General features: G+C 42.4%; 1 protein-coding gene across 5 annotated transcripts in view; it reads right to left on the reverse strand.

The window, feature by feature from the left end:
* The window catches only part of septin9b (septin 9b), a 62,602-nt gene that overhangs the window by 3,899 nt on the left and 39,778 nt on the right, over positions 1–18,925 (reverse strand). For 4 of the 5 annotated variants that reach the window (XM_073468976.1, XM_073468967.1, XM_073468999.1 and 1 more), the window contains 7 exons: positions 12,577–12,762; positions 8,235–8,363; positions 8,020–8,101; positions 7,791–7,928; positions 3,700–3,817; positions 1,081–1,176; positions 712–808 (listed from right to left, as the gene is read on the reverse strand). In XM_073468976.1, the coding sequence (XP_073325077.1) occupies positions 712–808; positions 1,081–1,176; positions 3,700–3,817; positions 7,791–7,928; positions 8,020–8,101; positions 8,235–8,363; positions 12,577–12,762 (846 nt within the window). Of the gene's footprint in view, positions 1–711; positions 809–1,080; positions 1,177–3,699; positions 3,818–7,790; positions 7,929–8,019; positions 8,102–8,234; positions 8,364–12,576; positions 12,763–13,401; positions 13,539–18,925 lie in introns of those variants that run through there. The other variant, XM_073468984.1, reaches the window with a different exon arrangement.

Raw genomic sequence — 18,925 nt, forward strand, 5'->3', positions numbered from 1 at the left:
TCTAACACATATACACACACTCACGGGTGAGGTGAGGACATTCACTTGCAAAGAACCTCCTTGGCAGTGTGAGCAGGCAGCAAAGGCCAACGAACGTAAACTGTATCAAAGTTACTATGCAAGTGTGTGTGAGGCAGTGTGTGTGTGTGTGTTTTATGTTTCTGACTGTTATCCCAGCGGACACAGAAAGTCCTTGTAAATCTCTTCATCCTGTCTCATATATCTCCCTAGTTACAGACTCAGAGAGACGTGTGTAAACAAACGCCTGGTAGTCAAACAACAGACGGTCAAACCAGCTGGCTGGATTTTAAAGCTGCAGTTTTGTAACTTTCCACATGTTACAAAAAAACCCCACCAAATTATTACAATCTGTCGTCTTGAGCTTTGCAAAGCTGTTTCACCTTGTTATTTTTGGTGCATTGTGTGAATGCCATCGACTGCAATACTGTAAATTAAAGAGTTTAGTGTGCGACCAAGCCTCACTGTGTAGATGGACATTATAATATATCCCTGTATATGAATAAAAAAACTAACTGATGCTGGCTCTGTCAGCTATATGTGAACATGGCTGATCCGTGTTTAAACCATCAGGAAACATGCATTATTCATCCTGGTGATTTATTTTATATTGTCTGCTTGGCTTGACATGTAACCAGCTGTGCTATTGTATGCACTTGTATGTATCTATGTATCTTAGGACTCGTGCATTACCCTCGATGGTGCCCCATTTTGTTTTCCTTCCCAGGATCCTCTTGCCATTCACCTGGTACTCCTGGTCACTGCCCACAACAGCAAAAGGGATCATCTCCTGTTGAGTGCACACATGCAAACACACGCACAAAGTCACTGGAGTGTAACCGGTGATTTTTTTTCCAGGTCATGCTTTGATTGTTTCCACTTGCTAGAACAAGATGCTGAAATTGACAAGCGTGGCTTTGATGATGCCCCAAATAAAAACAGAAAAGATTAGAAAAAAGTACACCTAACAAAGGCTTGAATTTAAAGCTGAAACCATTTACGATTGTTCTGTCAAGTACTGAAGCCACAGGATGATAGCCTCTATTGTTGCTGTGAACGTACCCTGATTTTGTCATTGATCATCCTGTCCTCTGCATCCTCGTCAAACTCCTTCTGAGGGTAAACATCGATTCCGTTGGCTCGCAGCTCTTCTCTAATCTGCACAAAGCCAAACAATCAAATTAGCCAAATGTACATAGTAACAGCACACACAGTTATTCTAAAAAAAAATTGGCCAACTTATTTAGTTCAATAATGGATAATTGGCCACACTAAAGAGGTCTTTTAAGTCCTGGTAATCAAATTTCAGGGAGGTTTTTCTCACAATTGCTGAATCGTTAACATCATTACACTTGGTCAAAGGTTTCCGTAATGAGAGCTGAAACAGACACTGAAGAAAAGGGAAGTCTGGTTGGCAAACAAAAACAATCAATCAGGTCCAGACACTTCATCCATCATCTCACCCTCCAGGCCGCTTGGCTCCGCAGCCAACATCGTAGCCCATCCGTCAGCTTAACACGCTAACACACTTGATGCTTGGACTGAATCCTGTTTATATCCAGGTATTTAAGTTGACTTGAATAAAGCTGCTCTGACCCACCAGTGACTTAAATAAACACTTGGTTTTGTTATATAGTCTGGTGTTGACACTTCATGGTTCCTAATATCCTTGACACAGAGGAGTTAACATAGAGGTTAACCACTCTTAGGAAAATAAAATACATCCAGACAGAGGTATGAGTTATAAAATGGCCACCCCTAAACTCTGCATGTCTTTATAATGACTGAAACTCAAACACGGCGCAGAAAAGTAGACAGACAAGCTTCTGGAAGAAATGTCCTTTTAATGAGTGAGTGTTCACTCCCACAATTACTACTCTGACAATTTCCACTTGGTCCTCGATCAAACATTTCATTGTTTATCCTTGGAAGCGCTCTCAGGCTTACATTATAGGACGCAAACCAAGTGAAATTCTGCAGAAAAGCCACATCAACTGCTGGTTCGAGGACTACACTCACAGCTGGACACACTGAGGGCAAGCATTTAATAGAAAAACCCCCTCTTATTCTGTTTGCATGAGAAGTTGCTGCAGGGAAAACGGGGGGGGGGAATGTTTGGCACAAGGTGCTTTTCGTCCATAATCTTCAGGGTCATGCAGAGCATGTGCGGCCAACCAAAACAATCCAGCTACAAGTCCCGCAGCTTCCAGTCTCTGCCAGGGACTGGTCCAATCCCTACTTTGTTCTTATTGGACCATGTTACAAGAATCAGGGGGGAAACGGTAGCCAACACACCCATTGTGCTTCTCTAGAATGAATAAAGCTGTTTGGGAAGTCTTGGAAGGAGGGATGGAGAGATAAAGGAAATGATGGAGGAAGGCAGGTGGCCGTCTGCCTCCTGTGGACTGAGAATTATCCAACAGAAACACACCCAGGACGGGACGCACGGGATGACCGTTTAAGACTCGAGCCGGGTGGAGCAGGAATCGGTTGGGGCAGGGAAAGGTGGAGGTGATGGCTGTGACATCACAGTCAAGCATTATCAGTGTAAGGAGGCTCATGTTATGTTAGGTGGCAGTGAATGAGACCACTGAGTAAAACGTAAAAGCAAAAAAAAAAAATTCTGTACATTTGCTGTCATGTAAAACTGTATTTTTGTTTACTGTAGCAGCTAAATTTTAAAGTTTAAAGGACCAGTGTGTGGGATTTAGTGGCATCTAGCCGTGAAGTTGCAAATTGCAACCAAATGAAATACCACTCCTCACCCTTCCCTACAGTGGAAAATGCACTAAGCCTGTGCTAAGTTTGTCTGTTCTGGGCTACTAGCAATATGGTGGTGCAACATGGCAGACTCTGTGGAAGAGGACCCTTGCCCTCTGTAGATTTAAAAGGCTCATTCTAAGGTAATGCAAACACTTGAAAACATAATTATGAATATTACACTCCGTTTCTGCCCTTAAATCCACCACAATGGACATACTAAAACAAGACAAAGAGTGTGGCCATGCTAACTGCTCTGTGAGAACTTTAACCTTCACAAACTTATCAAAAAGAGGGAAATTATTTGTAGAAACTGATGAATATTCATTGTTTACTAAAATGCTACTTTCTAGCTCCTTTAATTCTGGTCAAGTTTGAGAGAGGGTTTTTGGAGATCTCTCTGAACTTGGATCACTTGTACGATCACCCAGTGATTCACTGGTAATGAAGGGCCTGCCTGCTCGGCTGGCAACTGGGCAGAGCGTCGTGGAAGACCACTCAGTAAATAAATGCTTCAAATAAAGAGCTCTTAAATGTTTCCGTCTGGACTGAGCATGACTTTCGAAGTGTTACAGTTGTAGAGATCCCAGGATGGGTACAACATGGGTTTGCCCAGATGGCTTTTGTTTGTGGTGTTTGGCAGCTCTTCATATGTTAATGTTACCGACCTGTGGTTGTGGATATGCGTGCACGTGTGTTTGTGGGAGGAATCCGCTGACTGTTTGACCTACTGATGCACTCATACATTTATTTTGAGTTTTCTTTAAAGACCTGTTACAGGCTTTTGCAGGTGTGATGGGAGGGAAATGTGGCCAATTATATTAATGCCACAAGCAAAGGCAGCTCACACACAAAATATTTTCATGACATCTCTGCCATCCAAACACCCACGCACATCCACAAATACACTCTAACTCTCACCATCTGTTTAAAGTAGTCCCTCTCCTCCAGGGTGAGCGTGTCGGCCTTGGCGATGACGGGGACGATGTTGACCACCTTGCTGAGACGCCTCATGAACTCCACATCCAGAGGCCGCAGACTGGGGGAGGAAAGAGATGACAACTACAGTAAAATGTTTGAATATAACTATGTGTGTGTGTTTGGATGCACTCAGAAACCAGCAGGATGTAAACTTTATCCCACTTTATTTCTTAGTGACAGAACTGTGAACTGCTAGAGGGAGTCAGGCTTGGGGTTATCCTTTCTGTGCACCAAGGGGTCCACTATGGAAAGCTTAAGCATGTGAATCATGTAATGAAAAAGAGTAACCACTAGAGGGCAATCATTGCCTGTTCCATTACATTCAGTTCACCCTGGTTTCATGTTGACATGTTGGTTTCTTGCTGCTGTTTATTTCCTTTTCTCGCTGAAACCTATTTCTTGTTCAGTCTTGAGGTGTGATTTCACAGAACTTTGTAAGTGTTAATGCATAAAACAGTCTCATGCAGCCCAACATGTCCGAAATATTCTGCTTTCACTTAACTCCAAGCAAATTTGGAGAAAAGTCATACATTTTCAACATTTTTGTATTACATCAGTGATTTGTGACGCTGTCCTTAAATCACTCGCCACTGTTCCACACTTCTGTTCTGCTCCCGTAAGTTTCCCATTTCCCTCTGCCCTCCATGTTTTTTTTGTTTTTTTTCCCTGTCTCAACGTTGCCTCCAGTTGCTCCTCCAGACAGACACCCCTCATGCTGTCTGCTCTGCCCTCCAATTAGCCCCAGCCAAGCCTGGCCAGCCTGGTTCAAAGACCCAGGGGCAGCTGGGGGAGAGGCCTGGCTGTCTCTCCACAATGACTGACAAGCATGTCACCATGAACATATGATGAAACACAGGGGAGCGTGTGTTACATAGAGCGAGAGAGGAGAAACAGAGCTGCACAAAGGTAAAGAGAGATGACACAGTAAGCGATGCATTCAAGCAGAGACTGAAAGCACTATATTTTCATGCATTTTTCATACTGAGGGGACAACTTGCACGTGTCACATGCATGCAGAGCTGATGATCTATCTGTGTTAATATTGACTGAATATAAATTATAGAATTGCATCCATAAACTGTCTATGTACAGATACAAGAACATACAAAATGGCATGTGAGCTGTGTCACACGCAAGACTGAGCATACATGCACAGTTTCATGTGTACACATGAACATATGCTGCACAGACAGTAAATATGCATGCATGCACGCATGCACACATGTCCACGTAAATGCCAGCTTGCATTCACAAATCCTCCTCATGAGGGTGGAAAAAAGCAGTCGTGTTTACATAATTTTAGCAAGATAAGTGCTGCGGTCAAATGAGAGGTGGAGAAATGAGCCGACCACAGTGCAGATAGCTCTCCGCTCCTTCCTTATTTTCTGTAATAGAGTCAAAGTGCAGCCTGCTCTCTCTCTCATGAAGGCATGTTAAACGAGGTAACAACAAGGCTGCCTAGAGGGAAAGCAGCGTGGCGGACTCTACCATTATCAGAAATGGCTGCTGATGCCAAGACTGTGTTCTGCTTCGCTGAGCGCCGTTCATCTATCTGAAACCACAGAAGCAACTTAAAAGCAAATCGCTGACGTGCAAATTACATTAGAGCCTCGATAAATACAAGCTGCCGTTTCAAACGCTCCAGACGAAAAGACAAACGGAAGAGGAAAAAAACAGCCCATCTCCAGTGATAGAGGCCTGTAAGAGCTACTAGGGAGGTTCTGTCATAATTTTCCTGCCTGTCATTCCTGGCCTGTGGTCACATGGCAGAGGCGTCCAGAGGCTTTTGGCACTGTGTCTGTGTAATTGTTAGCAGGCCCTGATTTAAAACTTCAACAGCTTGAAATGAAAAAAAAGGGAAAATAAGCAAAAAGAGAATAACAAAGACCGGAATAAAACCCCTTTATTTTCACAACACAAATTAAAGTGTTATTATGTTGTTTATTTACGGTTGAGATCTGGTTATATGCACACACACATACTTGAAAATGTGTTTTAACATACAGTCTTCTCTATGCCAGGTCACAACAGTCAACCCCAACAGATGTCTCCTTTGTTCTCCTGCCTACAACTCTCTGGTTGGCTCTGAGGAAGACAACACTTCCTGACAGATGTTTGCTTCTTCGCTTTCAGAATGAAGTGTGTATTTTCATATATTCATGAACATGTTTGTAGGTGAGCTACTGGAGCATCCCGAGTGTTTTTATAACTTCAAGTTCTAGTGACACTGTTGTAGATTTCAGATCATCGGCCACTTGCAATAAGTTTCATCGGGTTTTGAAATAATTAATCTAATTATGATCAATAGGTCTTGAAGTAAGTGAGATGAGTCATTTTGACTAGAAATCCAACGAATATACTATAGTTTTTAAAATGTCCGGGATGACTGTGTGTGAATAAAGCCTGATTGTAGACAACGTGAGAGGATAAAGGAGCTGAGCGAGGGAAGCAACACAGATTCACAATGAAAGGGAGAGACGAGAGCAGTCTGGGTGTTGTTGAACTGGCTGGACTGAGCAGCTGTAAGCAAGAGGATACACATTCAGAGGATCCACATACGTGTAGTTATACAAGTGTTAGCATGCCCACTGCCCACTTGAGTCCATGACCCGCACTGCTTAAATGAACAGGGATGCACGCAAACACACGCATTCTCTCAAGCAGCAGCTGTGGCGACAAGAGCAGATGATGAGGGGGTCTGTCAAATAGCAGGACACACACACACATGCACTTCATCCCCCTCTCATAGAGAGAGCCTTTAAGTGGACAACTGTTGAGTTACTGGTGTGCAGAAATATGAAGCAGCAGTGGATGGAGCCGTCACAGAGATATGCGGTCAGATGGTGAGTGAATGAGTGTTTACAGTTGGTGCTTTCTGTGCTTTTATCATTATTATATTATTATCTGTACAATACTCCTATTGAGATGTGGGCATTGAGCCTTGAGCTGTGTGTCCACAGGTGTCGCTGTACCTCCTTCTTGACCCTCAGTGCACATGAGGACACTCCACTCATCACTTTTTAATAGAAACAAATGATGACTTTGAGAACCAGATTATTAACCAAACAGCGGGGGAAATGTGGTTTGTATTACGCTATTTAAATGAAGCAAACAGTCGCCACCTGGTTGTTTGAAAAGACACTTCGGTCATAACCCCAAGGCCTTTTCTTCTATTAATTTACTGTGACATATCTTGTGCCAAATGACAGCATCGTTATTGTTACAGTCCATGCAACATTGGCCTGTTGGCGTGACTTACACAGAGAACAATGTCAAACAAACAGTCTCTGACCATTGACATGTGAAATCTGTGAACCATTTGAATCCAGATTAATAATTAGGACATTTAATCAATAATCAAATCCAGAACTCTGATGCAAAGCGCAGTGACTAATCAGTAACCAGAGGACATTAAAGCCGTTATCTTCATTGCTACTTTTATCTATTATTCTATTATTTCTGCATTTCAGAGGCAGATGGCTGATGGTGCTGTTATCCTACCACAGCTGTGCCCCCACATGATTCTGTGCAAAACAGCACAAGAGGTGAGGCTACAAGAGGAAAATAAAGCAGTACTAATATGCCTGCTAGTAAGCAACTACTTTATGGTTAATATGGGTATCCTAATATGGAGAGTTAGCTATTTTATATATACGCAGGCCTATGTAAAATATTGCCAAAACTACAACGATTTCTCCCACTCAAGATAAGACCCTCTCTATGTCCTGGCAATTGTTTCCCTATCTCTCAACCTCTTTCAACTATGACAACTGCAGAGTCCAATTTCTTTGTGAAATCTGACCCTTTAAGTGATACTCTAGTGTCTCTGAGGAGAGAATGAGTTCCACATGTGGTCATTAAAGAGTGAGAGATGAAGAAGAAAAGCTGGAGGAGGACGTGGGTAAAGAGCTGTGGAGAGACAATGGGTCAGGGGAGATTCCCTGAAGGCCTGATTCGTCTCTGTAGCTGTGGGAAAAACTGTTGGAACCAGGAACAAAAAGTGTGGCACATAATACTGTTTGTGATCTTACCAGTGGCCAGTGGGAGGTATGAAATATATGCAGCAGTGCACCCTGGAGTCTGGGATCCTCTTCTTTCTGTTGATGTTGATTTCCTCCTGCAGGTAGGCTTCATACTGGTCATTGATGAACTTCATGATGGGCTGCCAGCTGACAAAGGAAACAGAGTCCAAGGTCAAAGCCTATAATTTACAGTTACTAACACCTACAGAGGCCTTCAGATAAAGTAACCTCGACTCACCAGTTTTCATTGTTGATATGATCCCCAAAGCCTGGAGTGTCGATTACTGTCAGCTTCATCCTCACTCCTTTCTCCTCAATATCTAGACAGAGGAAAGATATTCAATTACTATTTATTTTGGACACAAACAGAGAAAGAAACAAATCAGTCGTATGATAGAGAAGCAGAAAACACACGCTGAAAAATGGTAATAAAAAACATGAACATTGGCCAACCGTGACTGACGGACTTGATCTCTATGGTCTTGGGGATCCTCTCCTCCGGGTTGGGCAGCACCGACTTACGGCTCACCTTGGATTTGAACAGGGTGTTCATCAGAGTGGACTTCCCCAGGCCACTTTGCCCTGAACACGAAAACACACACACACACACACACACACACACACACACACACACACACACACACACACACACACACACACACACACACACACACACACACACACACACACACACACACACACACAGTTAGAGAAACTGGGAACACATTCACTCGTGGTTTTAGACAGTCACAAGGGCAAACTCGCTGAAGACAAGAGCCTCATTCAACTGAATCACAAAAGTTTCTTTTTTATGCCCATGACATCATTCATAATGTAGCTATGGGCTGTATAGTGAGCATGTGTGTGTGTGTATGTGCATATGTTCGTAGGACAGCTGCAGGGTCAGACAGGCAAGCTGTTGAGGCCAAGAGGCCAGATGTATAGACCACACACAACCACACACACACACACGTACGTCTAGTGTCTAAGTCTATCGTTTTAACTATTTTAAGATCCATCATTACACTCAAACCACCAGGGGATGAATTCCCTCATCTCTGGTCTGCAGTATATATAGTCTACTGTCTTTTTGATATACTGTAAAACAAACATGAAGTCAACATGGTGCTGAGGCATGCACTACAAGTCATGTCAGGCATTAGTACTTCTGTGACACATCCATTCCATATTTACATATTGTGTCACCTGAAAACTTACAGAAGAATGTGCTTTCAAAATAGATTTTGAATATTTTCCACTCAGGGACAGATCAAAGCAGTAAGACAAGTCTGCAGGGTGACAGAGAAAAATCCATTTTTTTCAACTATCACAGCCAATTTAAAAAAAAAAAAAAAAAAACGCTAACTGTGGCTAATTAGCTGCAGTTAAGTAGTTGGAAAATGTTGGTGTTACATCTCTAGCACAGGATTTTTGGACCAGAGTGCACCAGGGGCCAGCTGGTTAGCATGCTAACTTTGGTAGATATCTCTGCAACACAATACACATACGTCTTAACATTGTGAAAGTTGTTTTGTCACATTCTGTTGATAATTCTTTCTGACATATTGCACCTTTAATCTTAGTAGAAGGTTTTCAGTTTGACTTCCCTAAATTCCCTCTGCTTCAACAGCCTGGGTTAAAACGTTTGAATGAAATAAGAGTATTTTTGTGCTTAGCAACAGACATCACCAATGAGTGGGCTAATTAGCCCACTCACAAAATGACCAAAGGGCCAGAATTAGGTTGTTAAAAAGCCACAGTCAGCCCTCGATCTAAGTTAGAACGAAAGATGGATAGGGTCTCCTGAAGTAGACAACAATTAGATTGATTTTAGTGATTGTTTTGAAACGTTAAGAAACTTTCAGGAATGTTACTTTTAGTGACTGAATACCTCTTGCATCAAAGATATACACACATATACCCACACACATACACACACACACACACACACACACACACACACACACACACACACACACACACACACACACACACACACACACACACACACACACACACACACACACACACACACACACACACACACACACACACACACACACACACACACACACACACACACACGTCAGTTTAGCTCCCCTGCATATTTTTCTCCCTCTGTTGGTTCACAGCCCCTGTGGGCACCCGCTATGGCGTGTGGAGCGTTGCCAAGCTGCCAGGCCCTCTGCGACACCACGAGCGGCCTTTTCCACCACTTTCTGTCTCTGTCACACACTCACACACAGTGTACATTCAGTCTTCTCGGCCACATGCATTCATCCGCACTCCATTTTTCTTTTACACACATGCTGGGACACCCTTGCTGCCCTCTCTGCGTGGTGGAAATCAAAAGGTCAGCTGGCTGAGGGCAGGGATTACGCAAATGCATCTCATGGATGAAACCACAACAGACGGGGGCAAGACAACAGCTGCTGTAACCTTTCACGTCCTCACGAACCACTCAAGTGACAAAGGAAACTTTTTAAGCATCAACTAAGAAGTTTTAACATTTCATAAGCAGCTTGGAATCTGCATCTCACACACCTATATGATCTCATGAAACCCAGTGATTGTGAAGAGTGACATACGAGAGTCAAGAATGTAATTAACAAAAAGGATTGAGACATTTTTCTGAGAATTTTATGGACCAATCGCAAAAAGACAGGTCAATACTGGCCTCACAGTGAGTAACTCAAATGAGGTGTTAGGCAACGATCTGCAAACACATTACTTAGAGGAACTTGATACGTTGCTATGGCACTTTGAATCAAAGCTCCCTCTGGTAATCAAAAATCACTTTGTGCAGGTTTAAACGCATCATTGTTCTTTCCTGTTGTAAGCTTTTAATATATTCTACTCCAGTGTGAGAGTATTGTTTCACAAGATGGCGTTTTGTCATCTCACGACACAACTTTTATTTATCCTCCAATTGTCGGAGCACTACAAGTGGATACATGTCAGTGTTATGTGGAAATGTGCAGTTAGATTGAGTTGCTTCACTCAGGTACAAATAAACATTTACTGAGTCAAACTGTCTCACACTTTTACTGCCTTTCTGACATCTATGAATCAACATGCCCCCATGTTTGTCATGCCGTGATCGTCTCTCGTTGGAGTTGTGCTGACAACTACCATGATCCCAATATGGACAAAACATAAACACCAAGCTTCTCAACATATTCTTGTTGAGCAAACTGCATCTCAGTGTGTGATAAAACACACTTTGACATTCCTTTCTCTGTTGTTTTATATGTGCCTGCCAGCCTGCATGCATGTACCCAGGTGCATTCAAGGATAACTGTGTGTTCTCATGTGAGCGTACACAGACTTGATGGTGGCTCTCTGAGGAAGTGAGAGCTTCAGCCTGTCAGAGTAATTGCCATCATTGTGCCACTTTCTCAGGCTGACAGCCTCCTTTTATCCACTCAAGCTTGTGCGCGTCCATGTTTGTTTGTTACATCGTGGGCACGCAAAGATAAAGAGCTTGTTGAGGACGGCACCATGCTGGCTGACTCTTAACAGAACAACTGAAGTAGAACCACAAATACAAACAAATACAATTTCTTATTTCTTTGCTTTGCTCAAAGGACAGCCGAGGAGTAGTTTCATGATAAATGGAATAAAGAAAAAGGAAAAAATAAGGTGTCTTCCAGGTCAGAGAATGTGCAAAGCAAGCAGGCTGTGTATCACATTCTGTTTTCTGTGACAATGAGAATAAATCTACACTACGTTTGCACTGTAAGTTACTTATTTTGGCTTGAGGCTCATTGTAGCACTGTCAGAAAGAATTCAACTTGCTACTTGCTTTGTTCGGCATGTTGTGTTGCCGTTGCCTAAATTGAAAATGTTTTAAATTGTTAACATCTGATCTGTTTAGCTGAACTGAGTACTGAGCCAGTAACTCTTGTAAACATTTGGAAGCAATCAGAGCCTGAAGTCCTCTCGGATACATCTGTGTCAGTTTAGATTTCAGGAGTTTCTACCCAAATCTAACATGAAGGTGTAATTAAGCTCAATGTCAAGCTCAAGGTCAGGCCTACATCATAGCAACCTTTACGGTCATCTTCCAATAAAAAATATGATAAAATATCTTTCTAGATGCAATTATTTAGCATTAGCAACACATATTTACAACCTTTTACAGTCTCTTCACCCCCACATTACCTGCTCATGTCAACTTAGGTTTAATTAAGTTGTAATTAAGTTCAGGCGTGTAAAAGCACTTTGTTAAGGTAAGAGGAAGATGGTTGTTATGGTTAAGTTTGTACCTCCATCTTGAGGTCCCCACTTAGTTCTCACTGTGCTATTGTGATGCTGATTCTCGCATTGCCGCTAAACGTTGCCAGTGAAGGTCATTTGCTCTTGCAAAATAGCTGCACATGAATGTGATGTGTGGGGGACAAGGTTACGGTTAATAACATGAATAAGCCTGCACAAGCAGGAAAAGTCAAGGGGACTGAAAACGATAAAAAGGTGTAATACACAAGAATTTTAGTTGATATGTTAAAATCCTCAACAGAATGGAAAGTTATGACATCTATGTATTGTGTTACAGAGATAGCTACTGAAGATGGCATGCTAACCAGCTAGCCCTGGCCAGTCCCAGCCCAAAGCTCTCTTGCTAGCGATGTAAACACCAACATTTCCCTGTTGCTCCGAACTCACCGTCTTGACCGCTAGCTGGGTAAGAAAATGTCCCTTTAAAGAGCTGTTTTTTTTTCTTTCTTTTTAAAGTGTTGTTTCCTCTTGGTTGCAATACGTTGAATTAAATGCGTGACATCTGTGTCAGACTCACCTACAACCATGATGTTGAGTTCGAAGCCCTGTTTCATGGCCTTCCTCCTCATCTGCTCCAGGATGGCATCGATGCCCACATAGCCGAAGTCGCTGACATTGGTCTTCTCCCCCTTACCCTGTGGGGTGGGGTGCTGGGGTTTGGTGGACTCAGACATGTTGCTGTGGCTCAGATTGACCTCTGACCCTGAGAGAGAAAAGACAAGGAAATAAAAGGAGATAATAATTAAAGCTCTATGTTATGATTTCAGGGTCAATATCCGAGCATAAAGCGTACAAATTGGTAATAAAAATTTGTAGTAAGAGACTGCACGACTCAAGATATGGGTAAAATCATATTAACTGCATGTTCAGTGTGAAGACCAGAGAAGATAGTGATCTGAGCAGCTCATTTCCTGTGTGAAACAGGATACACCAGTCTTGAAATTTACATTTATGAGCAACCGCCTTCATACAAGGCAACACTAAAAGGTGATAATCTGTCAGTTACACTATCTGCCATAAACCAAACATGTGCAGATGTGCACGAACACATAAGAAGATCAACTTTCCACTCAACATTTGATAAAGAATCCTTGTTTCCCAGTGGTCCTTACCCCAGTGCACACACTCAACTGTAAAACTAACCAATAAATCATATGTGAGCAGCCGCACATCTGCTCCTTACTATTGAAGACATGTTTACTAGCAACAACCTCATGTCAGGAAAAAAATGAGATGGAAGTTGTAACCAAAGTGAATGAGCACAGCTCAGAAAGGAATTAGGAAGACAAAATGGACAGACATTGTTGGGAGAAAGCGCTGCCAACTACAAATCGTGGCTTACCTCACTTTAAGGAGGATCAGTTGCAAGAAGACGAAGGCTGTGTGCCAAGGCACCGCTGCAACGAGCGTACTAAAACACAGCTCAACTCTGCCAACACGCTAGTATGTGCTTGCAGCAGCAGAGACTCACACTCGGCTAAATGTAGGAGGAGACAACATTTCCTGTGCTATGACAGAAACCTGTGGTATCGTCTGTGTGAGGTAGTGCAGTCACAGACACTACAAACCACAGACACATATACCTGAAGCCAAATGGAGACAGCTGTCCTGAAGACTGGTATAGTATCTGGAAGTATAGTATCTATTTTTCTAAGATAGCGGAAAAAGTGACAGTTCGAATTATCAGAATCTGCAATCTTTTTGCTGGAGAACATAGAAGCTTTTGTGGTTTTCGACCTGCCTGTAACACGAGTTTGCAACATTGTTGCTGTTGGTGATGAAGCACAAACAACGGTGAAACATCTTCTGATATCTAACCTCCCTGCTCAGAGTTTTGTCTTCCTGCGCTCTTAGAGAAGACAGAAAATGTCAGATGGAGGCACAGGAGGCAGTAAGAGGTTGTAAAAGACATGTGATCTTGCTATGAGTATCAGTTTTCCGGTTTTTACTACAACTATGAGGTACAAGCACAAGAAAAAACAGCCGTTCTTTTGCTTTCTTTGACTTAGTCTTGGGGAAAGTGTTTCTAATAACCACCGTGGGCTCTTAAATTAAGGCCACAACTGAGACCTGTCTCACAGAAAAGTCAAATACACATGTACACATTCAGTGTATCCACCTCTTAATTAAACCATGTGAACGAATCAGCATGAACCCTGTGATCACGACCTTAAACACAATCTAATCCTCCTACACACTTGCACACCTTAAAGGAAACCATTACGCTTTTTATTTTTTCCCCTTGTCTTGTGTTTTATACAGGTTATTGTAATGAAAAGGATCTTGAAAGTTAAAAAGTTCTGCACCCACAGAAGCACCTCTCTCCCACAGAAAACACTGTTCCTGAAACGCCTCGTCAGTAGCCCCACCTTTGATTCTGTGACATCGCACTACATCACTCCTTTACATAATTTATGTCAAGCAGCTAGTTTGGTACATAAGAACTGGTTTAGCACAGCTGCTCGATTGTTGTTAGCAGTGCTGGGTCAGGCTTGTGTGAGCTGACCAATCAGAGCAGAGTGGGTATTCAGGAGGGGGGGCTTAAAGAGACAGGAGCTAAAATAAAGCGTTTCAGTCAGAGGGGGAATACAGTGCTGCTGCACTGGACAGAATGAGAAAACTAATGTGTTTTTTGAGCATTTAAGCATGTAAACCTATTCCAGTAGTAACCTGAAATACAATTTTTAACCTGAAAATGAGCATAATATTTCTCCTTTACACACCATAAAAAAACAAAGTCATTGTTGTGTTGATGTAACTCAAAGAGCTACAATTTTGGACCACAAGGAATGGTACTACACCTTCGAACGGCTCCACAGTATCCGTCAATCTTTCCAAACTCCAAGTCTCAGACAGTCTAATGGTTAGCTGATTAACTGTGCTGTGATTCAGCATGTGGCTTGGCTTAAACTCAACAAATCCATTGCTTAATTCTTGGGAAAATCAGAAAAATCCATCCCCCTGTGCCCATCATCAGTCAGTAAATGATCAGTATACAAGGTTTTGTTTTCGCACAGTAAGAGGCAATTTCCCTTTACCCTAGGACATTCATTTTATCCGTAAAAAAGCAGAGCAGTTGTATCCAAGCGGTAATGTGAACCTTCTGTTAATACCTCATCACGATAGGCTGGAGGTGATTTACTGCTGAATCCCTGTCCTCAAGAAACCCAGCACAGAAACACAGCGTCTTGCAAGTGATACAATAATCCTGAGACATTTCGATTGATTCATCTTCTGCCTGTGAGACGTGTTTGCAAATGTTTGCACGGTGTCACAAAGCGTCATTTGGCTAACCCTGCACTGAACTCCATTACACTTAGCCCAATTGCATCAGCAGCCTCCTGAGTGACAGGATGCAGATTAGCTCTAACGACATACTTCAGGTCTGCAGCCACAGTGCCTCCTGGGCACCATGACCGTGCCAGCCCTGGGCCATCTGCGGGCTGGCTGCTCTCTAAGAATAGACAAACAGTCAGACTCGAGCAGAAGGAAAACACACAGGCGTAGTAACAAGAACGAGCAAATGCGAGACACACACGAACAAAAAGGAAGAACAGACCGGGGGTGGCAGGAGAGCTGAAATGTTACCCAGCCTGACAACCAGCCTGCTGCTTTGATATTCACTTCTCTGTGTGTTTTCAGTGTCATCAGCACTGCTTCCCAATGATACCACTTTCATTCTCGGGGCGGAGGATGAGCTGGCCATTAGCAACTGCCTTTCACTTCTGTTTAAGATTATATTTTATGCGATGGAGTGACAGCGCTGCCATTTGCATCCACAGCAGCCTCTGAAGTGTCTCTTCATGAGTCAGATCTGCGTCTGATGCTCCACATAGAAAGCATTAATAACCTTTTCTTGATGAGTAACCTCGTTACAAATGAGCAGAGACAGCATGACTCAGATCACGACTCAGTGGCCTCAGCCGTTGAATCTCAAATGAGACAGACCCAACGGATGCATCAAAATAGAACAATGTATCAGATATGTGAGACCTCGCTGGGATAACATTTCTTGGAAGAGCTGTGTTTTACTTTACCGAAGCCAAAAAAAGCCACAGCGAGGCAGCGGGGTGCACAGTTCATTCAAATGAAAAATATGGGAATCAGACCAAGCAGGTGCATCAGCGATCCTAAGCTGACCCCTCAGTGAGAAAACAAATTAAAATATTTGGCCTGCTCTAATCTTGCTTCATCGACACAAAGTCTCCAAGCGATAACAGCTTTATTAAACTGCAAACAGATGTAATGTGCGAAGATCGCTTCCAATAAATACATTAGGCTGAGGATTTTTTTTTGCCTCGTGGCGTGCAAAAGCAGCACTTTAGGATTAGCTGATCCAAGAGCTTTGTTTAATGAACGGAGATGAGTTCAGGCTTTTGCTTTGCATGACTGGATAGATCCCATCAAAGAGATGACTCTGGTCCTTTATCGTCAAATAAGGGCACTTATGGTTGAATTTCAAGATTCCTCATTGGCATTTACATATGTATCCTCCCATTTCAGATGCTGTTTGCTCATGGTTTGCAGCGGTTAAGAACATTTGTGTTGACGTTTGTGGTGAAAAGGTCCTGTATTTCAAAGTGCCTGCATTTCACTCATGTAATACCCCCAAAAAAGGAGTTTCTGTCGTGTGCTTTATCTGCGTTATGATGGTGGTTTGATTTCCTGTTTGTTACTGAGGGCCTCACAGCAGACAAAACCACAGCATTTACATCTGCACTAGAACAATTTGTAGGCAGAGGGGCACTCCACCAAATTTAGGCATGAATGTCATTTACTCGTCACAAGGAGTACTACTGCCAGTTGTATGGTGTTTTCTGTGGCTCTGAAGGGATCTTTGCCAGATCTGAGGAATTAACCCTGACATCATCAGGGTAATCTTTTTTTTTTTTTTTTTTAAATAAAGCCTGTTTTACAAACTCGGGGCATGGAGTTTGAAAGATGTGGATATTTACCAGCTATGGAGGATTTACCTAAAAATATTACCAAGCTGCATTATGGGAATTATAGGATCCAGTGCTTTGCGACTGAAAGTCAAGATGTTTCTGCCTCTGTTGCTACAAGTTTAATACAATAATTCCTCATTCCTTATTTTAGTTTCCCTGGGGCAATTATTCATCGATGCATTGTAAAGCACCAGTTAACAGTATGCTAAAACATACCATTACTGTGTATCAGTCCCATTATTGTGTGTGGATAAGCTTTTAAATTGTTTAGACAGGACAAAAGTGATAAATGGTACAGTCTAGAAGTAAGAGAGTATTCAACAGATTTCTTGGAAAACATTACAGCAAAGTGCAGCAGAATTTATTTTTGTTAGTCCTGAATGCCAGCATAGCTCGGTGGAGACCAGAAAACACAGGCAGCCTTCTTGTCTGACCTCAACCTTCACAGGAAAGCAATACATCACGATAATATTTCAAAAACTACCTAGCATGTAAACATTTAGCTGACAGATATAGATAACCACTATCCTGAAGCATCAAACCCACTTTGTTCCTTCCTAAGACCGACCTGTAATCCAACCCTCCTGGAAAACTAACACAAAGCGATCACCCTCCATCAGATACATGTTTCTGTTTTGCTGTAACAGAGGATCCCCTTCCCACTCTAGACTCACACATAACTCAACACTCCCCTCTCAAGCCCTTCATTAAAATCCCATCAGGCACATCACATCCAACCCGAGATTTAATATTCACTGAGTGAAACTTGAATGTGCCAGAAACAAAGACTGCATTGTCTCGCAAGAAGCCTCCCAAAAACCAAAGAAACTCAGTATCCTTCCATCCAGAAACACCCTGCTTTAAATTATATGAGGAAGTACGTTTTGTATGTTATTGTTTAACTCCAGCCCTGACGGTATCAGTATGCTAAATATCCTGCAGAAGGGGAAAAAAAGCAGGAGGTGAAGGAGACAAGGAAACAGAGACTAATGGAAATCCATAAAATGATTCATGGCATGCAAAACATGCAATTAGTGCAGATGAGCCAAACTGTTTAAATGGTGTGGTTGATGACTGATGCTCTACACAAGGAACTGATCCATGTGGGAGGACTTTATAGTTGACCATAATTTCTTTTCAGTTCTGGATTCAAACAGTTAATCTCACAAGTTTCTCTATCAGTTTTATTGTGCATGCTGTACTCATTGTCTGGAAACTCCTGCTGCCCGCATGCAGGATACAGTTGCAGAAAAATGTGACCCTAACAAAAATTAACTATTGTGCAACTTCATGAAGTTCACTTTATGTCCAAGCCTTAATCATAAAGTGGGTCTGTACAAACGATCAAGACTCCTTTTGATTCGACACGTTCTGTTTGACTGTGAAATCTTGATTATTACTCTGAACAGCAAACATAAAGCACTTTGTATATCTTTATTTTTCACGTTAACAAGGTCTCTTTTGTAGTGATCCTTGTAGGTGAACAATGTACTTGTTTTTTCCCCCTGCCTTCAGTCTGTCTAAACACATGTTCGAAAGCTGTTCAGTCCCCTCCTTAGGGGGTTGTGCTCTGGGAAAAGAAGGTATCATGTCTGTTCTTCTACTAGCTCTTAAACACTGTCTTCTGCTTGAAAGCGCTGTTATTTTTTCTAAAAAACATGGTTCCCATGAGGTAAAACCCCTGAATCTCAGCTGCGGTGCAGTTCAGTTGCACACATCCCTTTCCTGAGTGTGTTTCTGTGTGTGTTTCTCCGTTACTTGTGTCTATTTTTCCTCTCTCTTTTTTAAAACCGGAGATGACATTTCCACTGGCCCTTCGATGGCTCCCCCCTAAAGAGGAAGAGACCATTAAGTTTTATGCCCGCTGCCGTCTGGATGAGATGGATGGATGGTCCAGAAAGTAGAAGGCAGCACAAGAGA

This window comes from Pagrus major, chromosome 1, assembly GCF_040436345.1.
Source record: "Pagrus major chromosome 1, Pma_NU_1.0".
Taxonomy (NCBI): domain Eukaryota; kingdom Metazoa; phylum Chordata; class Actinopteri; order Spariformes; family Sparidae; genus Pagrus; species Pagrus major.